Here is a 21,224-nt window from a genome sequence, read left to right on the forward strand (position 1 = left end):
AAGCTTCCTCTAGGTATCAACCAGCAACTGATATATTGTGTGATTGCGTGGAATATGTCATGTGTGATTGGAATCATGGAAAACCACCGTTTGGATTACTTGTACAACAATTTGCATTACAGTACAAGTTAAATAATCTTCAGTTGAATGCTGCTCGATCTCTCCCGAAAACGGTTCCATGGACTTTAACACAACCTTCGATTTCACAGGATTTATCGGAGCTTGTAAACAAACAAATGTCACCAAGTGTTACTGATTCGCTGTCAGCTGTACAAGCAATTCAATCAGGTGTACAAGGTCCACGACATCTTGTATCTTGATACTGTTTTAAACTCCATGTACATCAGCTGTGATATTGTTTGGATTCCTGCACATGTTGGTGTAGCTGGAAACGAAGTAGTTGACACAATTGCTAAGATGGCTTGCAACAGACCACAGCCAGATATTCATTCAATTAAGCCCATTCCAAGAGATTACTGGTTTGTCATTTCATCTTCAATAAATGCATCTTGGCAAAATAAATGGGATAATGAAACTACAGGTAGACACATGTACTCTACTTGTCCTGTAGTAAACAAACATTTTAAAATTCGTCGGCGTTGTCGCAGAGATGAAGTTGTTTTAACTCGTCTCAGGCTGGGACATTGTGGATTAAAGGCATATAGAAGTATTTTAGATAAAGACTTATCTCCTCTGTGTGAAAGCTGTAACTTAGAGTGCCCAGAAACAGTTCAGCACTACCTCATTGAATGTCCAGCTCATGAAAACCCACGTAAGGCTCTTAAAGAAACTGTGCTTAACAAAACCCAAAATACTTTTTTCAATGAACGCAATACTTGGCGATAATTTAATGTATGGTTGCATACAAAGATCTGTTTTAGACTTCCTCGTTAAAACGGGTAAGTACGATGTTATTTAACTGAACAAAAATATAACAGTTTGTTAAGTGTTGGGCGCATGTAGGCCTTTTAAGGCCCAAGGTCGCCCTAAAACCTTATATACATACATACATACATACATACGATCTTCATTGGTTTAATGGCTAAAGTGAATGCCCGATGCGTCTCGCGAGTACAAACTGTTCAAATAAACTGTTATCAATAAAATCACATATCAATGGGTTTTTGGCTCAAATGATCCTCTTCAAATGAATTACATGTAATACATTTGCTTTTGATGTTAAGGTTATACAGCCAAAGCAAAAAGAAGAAGAAGAAGAAGAAGAAGATTTGCTTTGACCAGTGCTGCTACTCCACCCATGTTGTTGTGACATAGTCCATGAACTTATATGGCGGCATCATCACCTGGTGCATCAACAATAGCGTCCAACCAGACATTGTCGGCCTGATAAAGAGGCACAAGAGGAAGAGCCATAGCTCTCTCAGCTGGCTTCCGAAAGTCGGCTTTATCCTTGTAAGGAGACACAAGTCCAAGGTGCTGAACTCGTCTCCACAGAGCCCGTGGAAGTGAAAATAACATCCACGTATCTGAATGTTATCCAACACTGCAACTGGTGCGTTGGCGACGGCTTCCTCAAAGTCTGTCTGAAGAATCTGGCGCTGGAGGTTGCGCTGCAGTCTGTCAGTTTCTTTCTTCAGTAAACAATGTTGTTGGGCAGAAGAAGTACGCTAATGGATGCATTATTCCTTGAACCTCTGTATGTTTGTAGAAACAAACGATGTGATGGAAAGATAGTTCCCTCAGCATAAATGATATCCTCATTGCCCACAGTGTTCTTAGTTCTCTTGTGACGAAGATAAGGATTTTGTCATCTTCTCCATGATCAGCAATCAGAAACTGTTCTCCTGCATCAGTTCTTGTCCAGCCTTTTTCCAACTGCTGATCTGGTCATCGGAAGTCGTGGTATGTTCTTCTGTCTGTGTCTGTACATAAGTGAAATCATGCTGTCGAAAGTTGGAAAAAGGCATAAATACGTGGGATAAACGTAGTCTCGGTTCTTGCACGATCAAGAAGCCTGCTTCTAAATAATCAACATGATGAAGATAAGGAGCTGATTCGTGATTGGGGTCTTCTGGACCGATCTTCACTAGTCTGTCATCCACTGTCATGATGGTTCCTTGCATGTAGCATCAATACACCTCCAGTACACTGCATCATTCTTGTTCGCTCCTGTTCACTTTACACGTGTACCCTTCATGATAAGCATATCTACCTCCCCGGGGATGAGGTAGAAAGGAGACTACCACAAGTACATTTGCCATACGAGCATAGTTGATTTAAGGCTTAATCACCTAAGCTCAACACGGACTACTCCAGGAGAGCGTCATGGGTTAGTGATCACACATATTAGGCAATCTGAGCTGACGAGTAATTAGACAATGTGGGTATTAATCAATTTAGGAAATTAGACGATCTGGGTATACTCCACTATACTATGGGTGGGTTGTCTGACCATGCACGAGTGGTTTCTCCATGGCTTAGTGTCGCTGACCCGCATAATCTGTTTGGGAGAGACTAGCAATGGGCATAGAGTGAAAATGAAATAGTGCAGTTTTCTTCATACAGGGGCGGCGGGGTAGCCTAGTGGTTAAAGCGTTCGCTCCTCACGATGAAGACCTGGGTTCGATTCCCCACCTGGGTAGATTGTGTGAAGCCTATTTCTGGCGTCTCCCGCCGTGATATTGCTGGAATATTACTAAAAACTGCGTAAACCCTAACTCATTCACTCACTCACTTTCCTCCCTAACCTTCACGGGGGTAGATGTGAGCATCATGCAGGTTCATGGTTCTCTCTGAAGAGAGAAAAGGATGGCTGTGTGTACTGGAGGTGCACGGACAGACTATGCAAGGGGGCACTGCAGACTATGAATGATTTGAATACACAATGGAAGCCGGGGTGGCTGAGTGGGTTAGATTGCTAACTTTCTGTGCTGCCTGACACTGAGAGAGTGGATTCGAACCCCGAACGGGACTCAACAAAACAAAAATACTTGAATCGGTACTTTAATGAGAAAATGTAATCCCATATGCAACATATGATACGACCCCCTCCATCTCCATGACGTTGATTCCTTCAAGATACAGCTGCTTCTACGAGCCCGTTCAGAGACATAGGATCTATGGACATGAACTCGCCGCCCTCATGAAGCATCAGGTCAATGAAGGACTTCCTTAAAACACCCAAACTTTGACATATTAAGGATATCAATGTTGAGAGTCTGTTATTTTCTAATTATAACATATGATTTATTACCCAGAGCTGATTAAAATAATAAATACTCATCTTACTATAGTTCCATTTTGACGAAATAAATGTCACCATATATGACGATTGGGTGTAATGCAGCTTGTCACAACGGTGTTGAACCTGGTGCCACAGCATTCCTACAGCCTATCCACCACGCTGTATGTATGCTGAACAGGGTTTGGCTGACCCATACTCCAGTATATCTTAAAACCACAACTGAAGCATAAGTTTCTTTTAATCAAGAATCAAAGAATAAAAATATCAATATCAGACATTTTATTTCGTCAGTAAAACAACCTGTCATTAACACATTGTTAAAGCATGCACAAACTGCCCTTGGATATTTCATACTACTTTGTACGCCAAACGTCATGAGAATCTGATATATTTTTAATTTTCCAGTTACGCACAAAATATCATTATTTACATAAGATATATCAAAACTAAATATAATCATAAAAAATCGACCCTTCACGGGTTCGATTAAAATATATATAACATCAACAGTGTCTTTTTCATACACACATTTTACAGGTTTTTAAAACGATTGAATCTGTAACTTGTGTCAATTAGTGTGTCTTATAGCCACCATGTCCACGCACCCCCGTGAAGTTGGGGGTCGGCGTTAGGATCAGGGTCCTTGTTGGCGGGAGGGACCATGGTTTTCCTGTACTCCTCAAGTCTGGCCAGTAACGACTGAACCTGGTCTTGGTTTGTGGAAGCTATATTGTGGAATTCGCACGGGTCGCTGGCAATGTGAAACAAACATGGCGACACTTCCGGTTGACAGTTAGTCTCGGCATCCACGGGCTTTTTGCCGCAATTGACGTTCAATGGATGCGCGTTTGTATTGAACACTTTCACGAATTCACTTCCAGAGGGATGTCTGATCTCGGTGTCCTTTCCTTCAGGTGGCGGGTACCAAGAATCGTCTTTACCTTCTGAGATGTCTCCCATAACAAGTTTATACTCCCCAACTCTAATAGATGAAAAGTTCTGTATGGGATCAATGTTATGTAATATTTCGTTCCTAACAGCGGCGCCATTGTTCGACAACATTTCCCACAGATTGTAGCCATCTTGGTTCTTGAGCTTGCTGACGTCACCTCCGGCCGCGTGGTAGAGTGTGGGCAGCCAATCAGTGATATGCATCATGTTCTCCTGGACGTACCCGGATGTAGAGAGAAGAGGGCTGTAGACGAAGCCATTTCCCCGCACCCCGCCTTCCCACATCGTGTTCTTGCAGCCCCTGGGGAAATACACAGAAATAAATATAACAGTATTGGTATAGCTGAGACTACGATGATTTGATGTTTAATCACTAAAATGATCAGTTGAATGATTAAACATCAGAATCCTAGTGGTCTAACCTCTTCAAAACATAAATGCAAAATGTTTATTTTAGAAAGTGGTCAAATGTAACAAATGTTTTGTTTGGGATAACATTTTCTCAATTAAGTACAAAATCTGGTACTTTTCTGGTTGAGTCGCATCTGAGATTCTAACCCATGCTCTCAGAGGGAGGCTCCAAATTGTCAGCACACAACGTTAGCGATGTCACTCAGGCATCCATCGATGCTTCCACAACAATGGAAGTATGGCAAATGACAGTAAAGATCAGGTACTGTGTGTCCCTCTAATACTCCTCCGTGTTAATCTGAATATATATCCGTGTTCTACACGCGGATAATATGCTACTCAAAAGCAGTTAAAGAATGACCGATAAGTTATTATAATACTTTTGTTTATCTGTCATGAGGGATGCCTGTCTTTTCATATACTCATGCCAATAATGGTTGTCACCCCCTCCCCACCCCAACCCCACACCCACACCCACACCCACACCACCTCTCCAATAAAAAATATTGAAGGGGGTGACAACCATTATTGGCATGAGTATATTACTGTAGTTAGTATGTCATTTAATTTGGGGCGATGGGGTAGCCTGGTGGGTAAAGCGTCCGCTCGTCACGCCGAAGTCCCGGGTTCGAATCCCCACATGGGCACAATGCGTGAAGCCCATTTCTGGTGTCCCCCGCCGTGATATTGCTGGAATATTGCTAAACGCGGCGTAAAACCATACTCACTCACTCACTCATTTCATTTGACCAGGACGCGCATGTGTGTGTGAATGTGTGTGTCTGTCTGTCTGTATGTCGTATGCTACTTTCCTTTCACTGATATTTCCACTCGCATGCTCACATGTTCACGACCAAATATGATTTAGGAAATGCAGTTCATCTGAACAGCATATACCTCACAAAAAGTGTATGACACCTTTATCATTTAAGATGTGTCTCATCGAAAGAAAAAAATATCATGACTAGTTTCAAATAAACTTAACCTGCTACACTGCAGTAAGAAAGCTGTAACACACCTAAGAGGCCAGTTGCATGCCGCATTGTGATCGTAGCCATTGGTTGGTCCCCGTTGTCGGTCGTGAAGACGATGATGGAGTTGTTCAGCATCCCCGTCTGCTGCAACGTTGTCGTCACGTTAGCAACAGCTTCATCCAGAGCCGACACCACTCCTGAAGCAACCAGTTAGTACAGTGTAGATATTCTACAATCACCGGTATCACCGTCAACAACGGCCATGAAAGGAAACTTTTTCATTGAATTTTAAGAAGGCCCATTAGACTTGCACCGTCAGGTTAAAGAATGACGAGACTTGAATCCAGAAGAATAGGCTACCACTTACGCTTTCGCTGCTACATATATATTCGTATTTTGTTTTTTCCGACACTTAAGAAACATTCGTTATCATTCGAATCACTAAACAACTAGAACACACCCCACTAACCCATTAATAATTACCTTATCCTAAACGCAAGCCATCATTAAAGAATTGACAATGTCTGTACGACGCAATTCTTCTCGTTATCGGCCGAGTAAGTATACTTCCGTACAAAAACCTTCGATCCAACTATAGGTGAAGTCTCTCTGGCGCGGTATTGACCTTTAACCCGTTAAAGCCTTTAACCCATTTATTGCTAAAATATAAGGACGCTACAGTGTTTATGTGATATTTTACCAGCAAATATTTTCCTCTGTGTATCCTTAATATCTGGGAATCTGTCAACATATTTCTGTGGTGCTTGAATGGGATCGCCACTGGGATTCCCAGAATGCACTGCTTGAAATGCCAGATACAGGAACAGCGGCTGCGCATATAACAGACATGAAAATTAGAACAGACTTGGTATACATGGTATGTGTGAACACCCGGTGTTTACTGTCACTGTTCAAATTCAAATTGTAAGTCGGATTGCACTGCACATACATGAAGTAAAATTAATTTTGAAAAATATCTATAACGTATTATTTTCAGTGTTTTCTTGATGTTTTCCCCCTATATTTAGGCATTACCACCAATATGTAGAGTTATGCTTACTATATTCAAGGCTAACATAGTCGCCATTAAATCCGTCCCCACCTTTGACTTGTTATGAGCTTTTATGACGTCACTGGCCTCTGACGCAAATAGTGTTGTCGAATATTCCTCATCATCATTACGCACCACGTCCAGGTTCCGGCGGAAGTCCAGCCCCCACATGTTCTGAAACACAACCCCAGCGACACATACAATTCAGACGTAACGATAATTTTGTCTACCACAGCTGACATTTCATCGGTAATTTCAAACAAGTGAAACCTAAGAGCAATTGCAGCATGGCATAGAATGGAAGTATTACATACATTATATTATAAGTGGGCATTTCTTGCTATAGAAAATATTGTATACAAAAGCCCATGAGAGATTTAGCAAGTACCGCAGTCCACAGCTTTCGGCTTATGGCGGAGGTCTATAAATTCCGTATTTCCACTAATAAGTGCCCGGGCGCTTATTAATCCATCAAACTCTCGGACCCGACGCTTAATAGGAGCCGGCGCTTATTGGAGACCCGGCGCTTAAAGTTTCAACGGAAATAAATATAGATTCTCCATTTGTATTTTATTTGAAAACTCCATTGTAAACATGTGGCACACCCGGCGCTAATTAGAGTTCCGGCGCTTATTGGAGATCCGGCGCTTATTTGAGATCCGGCGCTTATTGGACAGTTGCTTTGTTTTAAACATATTTTATTCATGAGAAAAGGATTGGGTACAAGTTATACAACTTAGAACACCCTCTCCGTAGGGTTGCTTTATCCCCAGTGCTTAATGGAGGCCGATGCATATAAGGGACGCCCGCGCTGATTAGAGGAAATACGATAATTAAGTACCTTGGTACTTCCAAAAGATGGGCCAGACGAACCAGTGATTGAAATCATGAGCACCGTTCAACACAGTATGTACTAATGGCACCAATCAGCCAATCACAGAGACTGATTCTCAATAAGCACTATATTACACAGGAGCAGTAAGTAGATATATAAAACGCAGTACAAACCCTTGAACTGCTTGTGTGGTCGAAATAGTCTTCCTTCCCCGTGTAGTAGCCGAAGTGGGATTCGAACCCGCGCATAGTTGGAACGTGGTTCTTGGTGAAGAAGCCCAAGTGCCACTGCAACATGCATTGTAGAGTCCTGGTTAGACTGTATGTACACAGGGAATACATTGTTACAGTTTGGTGAAGTTCAAGTGGAGACTACGTTGTTGTTGAATGCTGCACACATTTACTGCTTAATGACGGACGTCCTGTAAATGAATGTGTCCAGACCAATGACAGACGGAGATCTAGGTAACTATGGAATACTATAAGGGACAGTCTCGCGATCTCGCATTCTCGCACTTTTGGCATTTTTAGCTTGTTTCCAAAGGTCGACATCGCGAGAATGCGAGATCGCGAGACTGTCCCTTACAGTACTCCATAGGTAACAGATCGTCCAAGTCTGTGATCTGATCCTGCGGTCTACTCCCATTTGTGAGACCTCCCAATTGTGAGACTCCCAGTTGTGAGACAGTGGAGTAGGTAATTAACAAAGAAAACACTCTACTCCCCTATCTGATAGCATGGATTAACCCTAGCTAATTAGGGATTACCTATGTAACTGAACCTTGTGAACAGAACAGAACAGACATATTTTTCTCACATATACTTTTATAATCACATTTTATAATCACATATAGTGACACAGACAACATACAGCATATTCATACATATTAAAACATTGAACAAAGTCCAGTTTTGATCAATTTGGCAACTTTAGAGTTAAGTGGTGAATACTCACATTTCATTAGATAAACATTATTTTCAATATCCGGATGTTTACAGAGATACTGGGGAAGAAATTGATGTCTAAAGGCATTTAGTGCTGGACAGCATAATAAAAAGTGAAGTTCATCACAGACAGATGATGTACACTGTTGGCAGATTCTGTTACATCTTTCGGTGCCGTACCAACGTCATGTTTCAATGGGCAACCTGTGGTTTGAAGTTCTAAATTATGGTTAGGTATCTACCTAATTCACCGTAAATCATAAAATTTGATTGCTTCACATTCTTCGAACTGGGTACAGAAGATTCATGCGCTCCCCTGGAGGTAACTTAATGAAACTTTAAAAGATAAATTAATTAACCTACTCAAGTAAATGTCTTTAAAATATAAACACTTTGTGTAGGTAACGTGATAATTTGAAACAGAAATAAATTTACCTACTCAGATTTACGTGTTTAAATAATGTAACAATAACTGCTTTAATCATAATTCATATAAATGTATTTATTAACCTTTGTCTGCTCTTTTCGATCAGCAAGTACCGATGTCGACCTGGCTGCTCCATATCTTTGATAATCTATTTCATTATTTCTGTATCTATCGATGTTCTTTATTGAAAATGCTCTTTAACGAACAATGTCTCCTGTGTAATTAACTCATTAATGAACCGTGCCTCCTCTTCAGCAACAGGGTTGTTCCCACTTTCATTGTAGGGATGTGGAAACACCACCTAGGTGCACTCAACCATTAATTAATGTGTTTCACAACTGGGAGTAGTTGTCTCTTTCGACAACAGCCCGAATAATTACAATTCTCTGTACATTCACTCTCGGTACCAGATCGTCCAAGTCTGTGATCTGAACCTTTGTCGCCCCCTTACGACAATAACCAGAATCTTCACTGGGGATTCAATTCAATATACCTACAATAAAACATAAATATCATTATAAACCTCTATTGTGCAGACCCTCAAGCTTAAATTAAAATATCTAAATTTGACTGGCCTTGCCCTTATGTATGACAACACTATTTGTCCTGACCGACCAATGGGAGCGCTGCCATTGTGTCAGTCAATATTCAGCTCACCTTACCAACGATGTGGGAAGCGTACCCCAGGTCATTGAGGTACTGCGGCATGATGGTCTCGTTCAGAGACAGGCCATACGGAGTAGACCCGCCTATCACCCCATGTTGTAGACCTGCGGACACAAGACGTGTGAAGAATAACTCCGCTGTCTCAATATAACTGTATACAGGGGGTAAGGGGTGATACTAAACACAACAGATCGTAACTGGAGTTACGTCGATATTTGGTTGAAAGATGATTGATGCCACAGGGGATCGAATCACTGTATGGACAATAATTTTTAAAAATAAAAATGTAGACTTTTGCTATCATACATTGTATGTTATGATTCACATATATTTTTAAAATGTGAACGAAATCGGTGAAGAAATGAATATTTTAGAAAATTCTACCGTTACACTCATTACATAAAATACAGAAGGGGTGACGCTCCCGATGCTAAAATCATGATCGAAAACCGGACATTCCGACTATTTTAACGTGATTTTAACGTATGATTGCAAAAGTAAAGATTTTATTTTTTTTTTTTTCCAAACAGTGATTCGAACCCCTGCGATTGATGCGACGTAAAATCTTTAAGGCGCTCAATCACGTGCTGTGGAACACGGCTCATGATCAGTGTGCCGAGTCAAGGCTCCAGTATAGCATATTTTGGGCAAGGAGCGTCCGTCTCACCAGCTGTGTTCAAGGAGCGTCCATTTCATCCGCGTGCAAGGAGCGTCCATCTCATCCGTGTGCAAGGAGTGTCCATCTCATCTATGTGCAAGGAGAGTCCGTCCGTGTGCAAACAGTGTCCGTCTCATCCGTACACAAGGAGCGTCCATCTCATCCGTGTGCAAGGAGTGTCCGTCTCACCTGTGTGCAAGGAGCGTCAGTCTCAATCCGTGTGCAAGAAGTGTTCATCTCTTCGGTGTATATTTGGTGTTAGTCCCACCTGTCCATCTCTACTGTGTGTAAGGGAGGGTCGGCCCTATGTGTGTGTATAACGTGTGTACAATCTGTGTATATGGGGTGTCCGCCTATCCTGTGTAAATGGGGTGTCCATCTCACCTGTGTGTATGGGGTGTTCGTCTCACCTGTGTGTATGGGGTGTCTGCCGGTCATGATGGCGCTTCTAGTCGGGGTACATATCGGAGACACGTAGTAGTTGTTGAGGAGGATGCCATTATAGGCAAGCTTGTCCAAAAACGGCGTCCTGATCTTAGAACCATGGAAGCTGACGTCACCCCAGCCCTGGAAATATTGCAAGCTATACTGTGTTTATCAGCGCAGAGCAAGAAGGTATTTTAACACCTTGCCTACAAACAGCCACACATGACAGATCACCGATGTTAAATTATGCATGTCCTTTATCTACTGTCATAACATGACGCCAACGTTAGTCAAAGTATTATCAATCTTTAAATCATCATTGTTCGCAATAAGATTTTGCTGTTTATGACAGAAAATAAAGTTTATTTTGCTGTGATACTTGTCTTCACAATAGTTGTGTCACCGATCACCCAGCCGCACATAAAGTGAAAAATCGATCACTGTGTTAAATATAACATGAACGTTAGTCACGGAGTGTAGACATAAATGCCAATCTACTGATATTGATTATACTTACCAGGTCATCCGCTACAATGAAGATAATATTTGGGGGTTTCGCCTGTGACGTCACACACAGTAGCAGTAGCACAGTGATAAACACCTTTTTCATTTTCCGCTAGAGAGTCACAGGTGATTCGTTTGACTTCAATAAAATATAGTCAGTGTCGTCCCGGGCAATCTGCAACAAATAATATCGTACGGGTACTGTGAGAAAAGCGTAAAAATTTGACTGCAGTTTGATGAAGTCAACGATAGCGTAACAAATTACCTATTATTAGATCTTTTTTCACCTCGTCACATGATCAAGATACGTCTGCCAAGAAACACAGTATGATTGCCTGTCAACAAAGCGCACTTTGCTTCAGTGTTCGTCTGATAATTGTGGCGATAGCTTACTTTATGTCCAGGTCAACCTCCACTGCGAATGCAAGTCGACTACAACACACTTAGCCATGAAGGTAGCCTTGCTCCAAGGCTGTACTGAATGCTGATCCAATGGATGTGAGGTAATTCTATCCTTTAAAGGGGCAAGTCTAGGTAAACCGACAATATAAGGACCCCAGTCTGTTAATTAATATTATCATTTAAACTATTAATTTTAACTTAGAGACTTGTGCAATCTACCATGAAGGCTGACGATAAGATATAAACAAGCATTCTGCGCGCCGAGAGCCATGCAGGCGTTGATGCTTTGAGCCACAGGTGTTCGAATCACTCAACAAAAATATAATCAAAAAAAAAATCTAGACTTTTACAATCATATATTGTTTTTACATATTATGATTAACATATATTTCAAATTTGAACGAAATCGATAAAGAAATGAATATGATAGAGAAGTCTACCGCTACACTCATTACATAAAATACACATGGGGTGACACTCGCGATGCTAAAAACCTGATCGAAAACCTGACAGCCCGACTATTTTAACGCTCGGTTCAATCAAACCTTACGTGTTGAGCTTGTGCATGTCATTTTTTACCTTTCTCCTCATCGTATTCAATTTTGTGTAACTGCATTTCATATTTGACCATTGGCATCAATAGGAGTTGTAGACCTCTGTTTGCTCTTATCTAACTCATCTCTGGGAATTCGAGAAGAGATGGAATAGCTTCACAGGCTTTCCTCCAGATCATGGTTTGGTAATGGACACGCTGGATGTGGTGGCATAGGGCATCAAGTCTGGTTTGAATGATTTCTCAAACAACATCCTACGCACTGTGTTCACACCTTGAACATTATGAACACCGTATACCTTGCACTTGTCTTGGTTCAGGTTTTCAGCGCCCAAGTCCTCTAGGAGATGATGATGGTTGAGAAAGACCTTCCAGGCTGATGTCTCGGTATGACCACAGAGGCGATGCAGATGTAGCGATGCAACAGAATGTGCTGTCAGTTTCTCGTAAACTTTACCAACTGGAATGTACTTTTTTTTGAGCAGTTCCTGTCAACATCCAGATGTTGTCAGCTTTGAGAGATAGAATGTGCGCCAGGAGAAGCATAAATAAATCTGTATCTCTGGCAGCCGCTACAGCCGTGCTGGAAGTGATGTTGACGGCATGAAGGATGAGCCGTGTATCGGCCTCCTCATGAGTTGGCCTTAGTTGATCCAGGTTTATAGTAGACTTAGAGGACTTGACTGCTTTCTCGTCGGCAAAGCCGATTAACTCTTTATCATGTGGAGCATTTGCCAGTAACTCTTCAGACAGGAAGCAAGCAAGGTCAGCTTTGTTGTCAGGAAGAGCTATGAAGTTGGTACAGGAGTGTGGAAGTGGCACATCTCTGCCTTCCACGATACGCCGTACTGGCCCTGTTGGTTGGGACCTAAGCTGTCTGGTTTGAGATTTTATGGATTCATCTCTATATCTGTCAAACACAACATCAATGCGATCATATGCTGCACCTGATCGAAAATGGGGCTGGTGAACGCATCTGCGAGATCGCTAAATGATGTTGCATTTGCTGGCTTCCCCATAGAGAGAACCCGCGCCTGTCCATCTATAAGTAGTGATGAGAAACTTCCACTTAAGTCAATCCTGTCAGGACACTCCACATCTGAGATTAAGATATCAGCCAACATTCATTTATTCCCCGTCCTCGGACAACCGTTGGTTTCAGCAAGAGCTACCGGCACTGACCCAAGTTCATGCTTTAAGATGTTGTCAAGATCAACAACACGTCCAGCTGAATATGAGATGATGAGACCCTGAAAAACATTTCTGTTTGCCTTTATTACAGTTGCGTTATTCCTGGTGGTATGCTTCTGATTAACATGATCATACATTCCCAAATGTTGAACAATTGTTCCTTGTCAATGGGTTGCATATGGTTTGTCTTCCAGGTGATTCTGTGCTACTGAGTAGTCAACAGCTTACAAAGTCATCTTGCTGTTACTGACCAAGCACTCTTGCATTAAGTAAGGATCCCTGTATCTTTCAGTTGCAAGGTCTTTTGTGGCAATAATTGCAAGACGTTTGGCTGGACATTAGGCGCGAATACTTGGAAACGCTGTAACATGTTTACAAGAGTGTTCTCATCTGCATTGTCTCGATGTTGCCGTGCTCATGAGGGTTTCACTTACAATTTGTTACTGAAAATGCAGTTTATTATTCATTCCATTGTTTTTTATTTGCCATATTGAAAGAACAAACATTATTTCATTAAGAATTTACAAAATTATCGATGTAAAGGAGGAATACTTACAATAATTGCACCAGCAGCTTGACATGTCTTAGAAAGGTGGCCATCAAAGTATAGGGATCGTTCATTATTTTGAAATGTCAAATTACCACTTTTCGATGAAAACATTCAAAACAATCACAACTGTGCTCAGTAATGTTTCATAATGTGTTGGTAACCATCCGAACTATGCAACAACTAAAGCTTTTGTTAACAACTTTATTCCTAAAAATTTAGGATAAAATAGTTTTTTAACAAAATCCAATTTATTTATTATTTTCAATGAAAGGCAGTTCTATACCTTGTGGTGACAACAATATTAACATTTCAATTGTACAGTGGTCATTTATATTTCATAATATACAGATGTAAGCATTCAGTATATTTTTTCACTAAAAAGGTGATTTTGCGGCCATTTTGTTTTTCAATTTTGAGGGACAAAAATATAATTTTTTTGGGAGGTATCCAATTTATCCATGATCATCACCATTTTAATGTCTGAAAAAGTCAGGTTTCAAAAATTTCGAAAATAGACATACAATCACAGGTGATGATATATCGTGTACACCTACCACTACTTGAGGCGACTATGGCGGCCATTTTATTTTTTCAATTTTGAAGGTCCAAAAAGCATTTTTCAGCTTTGAATCGTATTTATTCATGATTAGCACTCTTTAAATGTCGTTAAAAGTGAAGTTTCCAAAATTTAAAAAATAGAGATGCAGTCATAGGCGAAGATACTGTGCACACCTACCACTATTTTAGGCGATTTGGGCGGCCATTTTGTTTTTCAATTTTAGGGTCAAAAACACTTTTTTCAGCTTTCGTGATCAGCACCCTTTAAATACATTAGGTAAAATAGCCTGGGTACCAAATCCTACTAAAAATGCCTCAACATGTTTTATTTGAGTCTTTTCCCAGAATCAGGCCTAGTCTATGTATGCTGGACTGGGAGGATATGCTATTGAACCCAGTAATTTCGAGTAACTGAAGTGAGTGAGCGTTTAGCAACACTCCAGAAATGTTGGGGCGGGGGACACCAGAAATAGGCTTCACACATTGTACAGATGTAGGGCTTCGAGCTCGGGTCTTCTGCGTAACAAATAAAGGATTTAATCCACTATACTGCTCTACCACCCAAGTGGCTGAAGAAGACACACATCTACACCTGTATTAGTTCGTGGAGACCCACGTATCGGTGGTCTCGTAAGGTCAGGCTGCCCATAAAATCTTCCATGTAAAATTAGGCTCCAGAATTAGGGGCTTTTCTTTTGCAATATCACTGGATGAAAATATCCAGTAAAAAAATAAACTAACTAATGTTAATAAAGAAACAAAAAATATCAATATCAGACATTTTAATTTCGTCAATAAAACAACCCGTCATTAACACATTGTAAAAGCATGCTCATACTGCCCTAGGATATTTCATACATTTCTTTCTTGTCAGTGTATGCCAAAAGTCATGAAAATCTGATATTACCCAAGTATTTTTAATTTTGTCTGTTACGAACAAAATATCATCATTTCAATAAGATATATCAAACTTAAAAATCATCATAAAAATCGACCCTTCATAGGTTCAATAAAAAAATTTTTTAACATCAACTTGTCTTTTCATACTGATATTTTACAGGATTGTAAAACGATTGAATCTAAAACTTGTGTCCATTAGTGTATCAGAGCCACCATGTCCACGCACCCCCGTGGAGTCGAGGGTCGGCGTTAGGATCAGGGTCCTTGTTGGCGGGAGGGACCATGGTTTTCCTGTACTCTTCAAGTCTGGCCAGCAAGAATTGAAGCTGGTCTGGGTTTGTGGAGGCTATATTGTGGAATTCGCACGGGTCGCTGGCAATGTGAAACAAACATGGCGACACTTCCGGTTGACAGTTAGTCTCGGCATCCACGGGTTTCTTGCCGCAATTGACGTTCACTGGATGGTCGTTTGTATTGAACTCTTTCACGAATTCACTTCCAGAGGGATGTTTGATCTTGGTGTCCTTTCCTTCTGGTGGCGGGTACCAAGAATCGTCTTTACCTTCTGAGATATCTCCCATAACAAGTTTATACTCCCCAACTCTAATAGATGAAAAGTTCTGTATGGGATCAATGTTATGTAATATTTCGTTTCTAACAGCGGCGCCATTGTTCGACAACATTTCCCACAGATTGTAGCCATCTTGGTTCCTAAGTTTGTTGACGTCACCTCCGGCCGCGTGGTAGAGTGTGGGCAGCCAATCAGTGATATGCATCATGTTCTCCTGGACGTACCCGGATGTAGAGAGTAGAGGGCTGTAGACGAAGCCATTTCCCCGTACGCCGCCTTCCCACACCGTGGCCTTGCAGCCCCTGAAGAAATACACAGAAAGACCAATACATCAGTTCAGAGCAAGGTCAGCAACCCTATCTGTGAATTGAATGGAGAAGGACAAAATTACCAAAGAACGTCGTAAATATGATACTTGCAGCGTCACTTTATGATGACACTTTATTATTTCAAAACAAGAAATTTGATTTGGATCAATATAAACCAGAAAACTTCCCCATTCCCTTTAAGTAACATATGTATTCAGAACGAATACTATATATCACTCAGGAATAGTCACAGGGCCCAAGATTCTTTCATATAATTATAGCTAATCTGTTGTGTCATATGATATTCATCTATCACATATCAACTACACTGATATGAGCGAGTTGTGTAGTATATACATATACACACTGACTGTATATACTACATTACGTTAAACTCAGTAAACTCGGTGTCCATTGATCACAAATTCGTGACAAGATGGGATGTGGAATGTACTGCAAATCTGCACACGGCATAACCTTTGACGAACGGAGCACGATACTGTTGTCATGGAAGAGGTGTTCTTGTTTAGAAAATTTTGTTGATGACAAACAGACTTGGCAAACTGGCTTCACGGACGAACGCTGATACACATACCTAAGCGGCCAGTTGCTTGCGGCATTGTGGTCGAAACCATTGGTTGGTCCGCCGTTGTCGGTCGTGAAGACGATGATGGTGTTGTTCATCATCCCCGTCTGCTGCAACGTCGCCGTGACGTTACCCACAGCTTCATCCAGAGCCGACACCATGCCTGAAGTAATCACAATATAAACATTACATTGGGGAATGGACAATGCGGACACGAGTGCAGTAATCTGTTTCTTACTAGTACTTTTGTTGGATGGCTGAGTTGGTTAGACGGCTGAGTTTGTGTGCTTGCGATTAGGTGCCTGACTCTGAGGGTGTGGGTTCGAATTCCAGATGGGACTCAACCCAACAAAAGCACTAGAACCTGTACTTTACTGAGAAAGTGTAATCCCAAATATAACATGTGTTACATTTGACCACTTTCTAAATGGCATTGTGTATTTAGAAAAGTCGCAGCGAATGGAATGTCCAAGGTTAACCTGGTGATCGCGGTGGTGCATTAACACGTCACACACTGATGTCGTCCTGAGTACCGTGAGCTGGTTGTTTAACGCAACAATCAGCAATATTCCAGCCAGTATAATGCAGTCTGGGCCAGCCTGTACCAGACAATCCAGTAATTGGCAACATGAGCATCTACAAAACTGGGATATGATTACATGCATCAACCCAGTCAGCGAGCCTGACCATCCCATCTTGTTAATGACCCTACTCTTACGACAAGCATGATCAGCTTTAAACCGGATCTTCAAGGGAATATTCCTACTGCTGAACCTGAAGTTGGGAGATCATCGGAAGCAAGGGAAATCTCAGACTCGATTTCTTGCTATGGCCAGAACAAGATGGAGGAAGTCCGTTGACAAGGAAACAGATCTGATGTACTACATTACGTCAACAGTTACAGCATCAAACGAGTAGGTTTTTGCACAGTGAATCTGTGATGAGCTTTCTTACCTTTCACGATTTCAGGAAACTACGGTACAGTTCTTACATTTCCTTGCTACAGGTGTAGGTTTGATATTGACTTTAACCCACTCTCTCACACTAGTCCCCGGCAGAAGATGAACCAATATATATTTACGGCTTTGGAGAAAAATTCAAAAATACATTTTACCAGCAAACATTCTCCTCGGTACGTCACTGAAATGGTTGTATCTGTCGATGTATGTCTGGGGTGCTGCAATAATATCTTCTCCCCCGTAGTTCCCAGCATGCACTGCTTGGAAGGCTAGATACAGGAACAACGACTGCGCAGGAACAGCACAACACACTTGTAAACGTGAACACTGAGTTACACTGCCATAGTCTATGCACAATCATTGTAAGTGATACTGTACTATAGAAACATGGAGTAACATACAAGTAGAAACGTCTTCGTACAATAAGAATAATATTCGCTTCTTTTATCCACTCAGCCCGTCCTTCACAGATAGAGACACGACCATTATGCTTATTATATCCTCTCGCTGTATGTGACACACAGGATGTGAAGACCAGACTGGCGGTATACATGGTATGCGTCAACACCATTTTCACCATTTAATAATTTAGTATTATGCCTTTAATGTTCCTTGATATCGTAAGATAGTTTCTCGTACTCCCGAACACACCTTTGATTGGTTATGAGCTTTTATGACGTCACTGGCTTCTGTCGCAAATAGTGTTGTGGAATACTGTTCATCATCATCATGCACCACGTCCAGGTTCCGGCGGAAGTCCAGCCCCCACATGCCCTGAAACACAACCCCAGCGACTCTCTCAACATGTAATATCATACCTTAGGTACCCGATGGCACCACTCAACCACGTCTCAGAGCAAAGTATTCGAAAGAAGCCAAAACACAATTACTAATAAAATAATTAACGAGTGTTCAAAACATAGAAATGTTTATTTTATTTGCCTATTTTTTCAAACTGAATATCCACATATTGCCGATGACGTTGAATTTTAATACTCACTCAGAATATCCACAAAGAAGAGTACATTGTCAATACTCAAACTGTTGAGTCCGAGTTGACGATATATTCACAAAACGACGATATACAATCCAGATGTTGCTTACTCGTTGTTGTCAACTCGTACTCAAATGTAACACATTTCTATATATTTGAACAGACCTCGTTGGTAGCCCTAAATAACGGTTAGAAAAGACGTGGATATTCACTACTCACCTCCGGGCCCTGGCTTGTGTGGTCGAAGTAGTCTTCCTTCCCCGTGTAGTAACCGAAATGGGAATCAAACCCGCGCATAGTTGGAATGTAATCCTTTTTGAAGAAGCCCAAATGCCACTGCAACATGCATTGTAGTGTACTGTGAAGTTGTATTAGAATGTGTGTATGCAAGGAATTGCATGATTACATACACGCTGACATACACGATTCTCTGTCTCTATATGAGCCTATAAGTATGACTCTGGACCAGACAATTCAGTGACTTACACTGGCGAACATCAATCTACACAGTTGTGATACGATGTATCAACCAGGTCTGCCCATCAGATCCCGTTAGTCGTCTCTTGCGACAAACAAATGCAACAACACGCTTTTTGACATGGAATAAATCAAGTAAATAAAATGACTGCCGTACTAAAACATTGATACAGTTGACAAATTTAACAGTTTGAAAAGAAAGATGTCATTAACTGATCGTTCCTTTTTCATTTTGAAAACATTATTACTTCTGACAGTACTGACCAATAGAAAGCTCTGCCCTTGTGTCAGTCAGTGTTTAGCTCACCTTACCAATGATGTGTGAAGCGTACCCCAGCTCGTTGAGATACTGGGGCATGATGGTCTCGTTCAGAGACAGGCCATACGGAGTGGTCTCCTTGATCACCTTGTGCTGCAGACCTGCCAATAAACTAACGATTAGTCTCTGGAAATATATAATGTTGATAAAATATATTAACTGTAAATTAAAAAGGGTTACCCACTTAGGTGGAACTGAAAATAGTATGGCTGAGGAAATGTGAGACAGACTAACCTACAGATGCCCAGTATCTGAACAGTAACCCTATACTTATTGTTTATATCTCCGGGGCGGTGGGGTGGCCTAGTGGTTAAAGCGTTCGCTCGTCACACCGAAGACCCGGGTTCGATTCCCCACATGGGTACAATGTGTGAAGCCCATTTCTGGTGTCCCCGCCGTGATATTGCTGGGACATTGCTATAAGGGGCGTAAAACTAAATTCACTCACTCATCCTTTACATCACCAGAGGTCGCATGTAAGTAAACCTTCACTCACTCCTGGATCCTAAGAACCATGGAACTCGATCCAGCAGTTAGTGTTTCCGACATGCGACCCCAGGAGACAGAAAAGATGCATCATACCCTGGACGTGGTCAACAAAGGGATAATTCCACCTGCATTCCTTATAACTGCATACATTGGGTGTGTGTACAGCTGACTGTATTCTTCGTTGATTGGCCCGGCCGGGATTATGTTAAATGCTGATTAGTCAATGGAAGCCATATTAAATTATATACTACATTATTGCGAAAATGCATTTTGACGCCATTCAGTGATGAAGACATCACGTAACTTCATCTGAACAGGGGCGGTTCGGTAGCCCAGTTGTTAATGCATTCGCTCGTCATGCCCAAGACCAGGGTTCGATTCCCTTCAACGCGTGAAGCCGTTTTCCGGTTTATCAGTACTGCTGAAAGCGGTGTAAAACTACATACACTCACCCATTCACCTGAACAACGGCTGCTCTATTGGGTTGACGTTTCATGTGTTTCTGCTCACCTATGTGGATAGGTTGTCCATGTCACCTGTGTATAGGGGATGTCCATCTCACCTGTGTGAATGGGGTGCCTGCCGGTCATGATGGCGCTTCTAGTCGGGGTACATAGTGGAGACACATAGTAGTGGTTGAGGATGACGCCATTGTATGCAAGTTTGTCCAGATGCGGCGTCCTGATCTTAGAACCATGGAAGCTGACGTCACCCCAGCCCTGGCAATATTGAATGCTGTACTATCCGTAATTTTAAACAAATTACCTATATACACATACACACATGGCAGATGAAAACATCGGTCGCAAAGATTTAGCATTCACGAAAGGAATTCATGTTGTCTATTTAAACAAGGAAAAGGTTTGCTTTACTGTGATTCTGTCTGTATCTTCAGTGCTCTGTTATTATCGACTCAGGCAATACGTGCAATATCGATGACTCTATGCTAAGTAACAGCAGAACAGGCATACTTACCAGCCTGCTGTTATTGATTATACTTACCAGATCATCCGCTACAATGAAGATAATGTTTGGGGGCTTTCGCCTGTGACGTCACGCACAGGAGCGATAGTACAATAATCAAAGCAAGCCTCATTGTCCAGTTGTCAATACTGAAGAAGATTCATTTGACTACGATAGAATAACCCTGACCATTTCACCCATACAAACAATACCGTACGGTTACCACGAGAAAAGATGCGAGATATGACTTGAGTAACGTGACTGAAAGTATCCAAAATGCAAATTTTTTTCCACTTCACGTGACCAAGATACGCCCCCTATTGATAAGATATACACAATGTGCAATGTCCGT

The 21,224-nt window shown here is 41.5% G+C and overlaps 2 protein-coding genes across 2 annotated transcripts; both read right to left on the reverse strand.

Moving 5' to 3' along the window:
- Positions 1 to 3,469: 3,469 nt before the first annotated feature.
- Positions 3,470 to 11,495, reverse strand: LOC124283336 (arylsulfatase B-like). The gene is given in 10 exon segments (XM_046719373.1): positions 3,470 to 4,457; positions 5,586 to 5,637; positions 5,640 to 5,738; positions 6,242 to 6,371; positions 6,644 to 6,766; positions 7,601 to 7,714; positions 9,456 to 9,568; positions 10,533 to 10,689; positions 11,066 to 11,227; positions 11,318 to 11,495. Coding segments are annotated over 9 exon segments (1,551 nt in total). The 5' UTR covers positions 11,159 to 11,227; positions 11,318 to 11,495; the 3' UTR covers positions 3,470 to 3,787.
- Positions 11,496 to 15,073: 3,578 nt separating this feature from the next.
- On the reverse strand, positions 15,074 to 21,138 carry LOC124283338 (arylsulfatase I-like). The gene is made up of 8 exons (XM_046719374.1): positions 20,912 to 21,138; positions 20,472 to 20,628; positions 19,409 to 19,521; positions 18,844 to 18,960; positions 18,282 to 18,404; positions 17,786 to 17,918; positions 16,681 to 16,834; positions 15,074 to 16,079 (listed from the first exon to the last, which is right to left on the reverse strand). The coding sequence occupies exons 2-8, from the start codon at positions 20,497 to 20,499 to the stop codon at positions 15,410 to 15,412; spliced, it is 1,338 nt and encodes a 445-aa protein (XP_046575330.1). The 5' UTR covers positions 20,500 to 20,628; positions 20,912 to 21,138; the 3' UTR covers positions 15,074 to 15,409.
- Positions 21,139 to 21,224: the final 86 nt, after the last annotated feature.

Source organism: Haliotis rubra, unplaced genomic scaffold (assembly GCF_003918875.1).
Source record: "Haliotis rubra isolate DU_JTF1 unplaced genomic scaffold, ASM391887v1 Scf313, whole genome shotgun sequence".
Classification (NCBI taxonomy): domain Eukaryota; kingdom Metazoa; phylum Mollusca; class Gastropoda; order Lepetellida; family Haliotidae; genus Haliotis; species Haliotis rubra.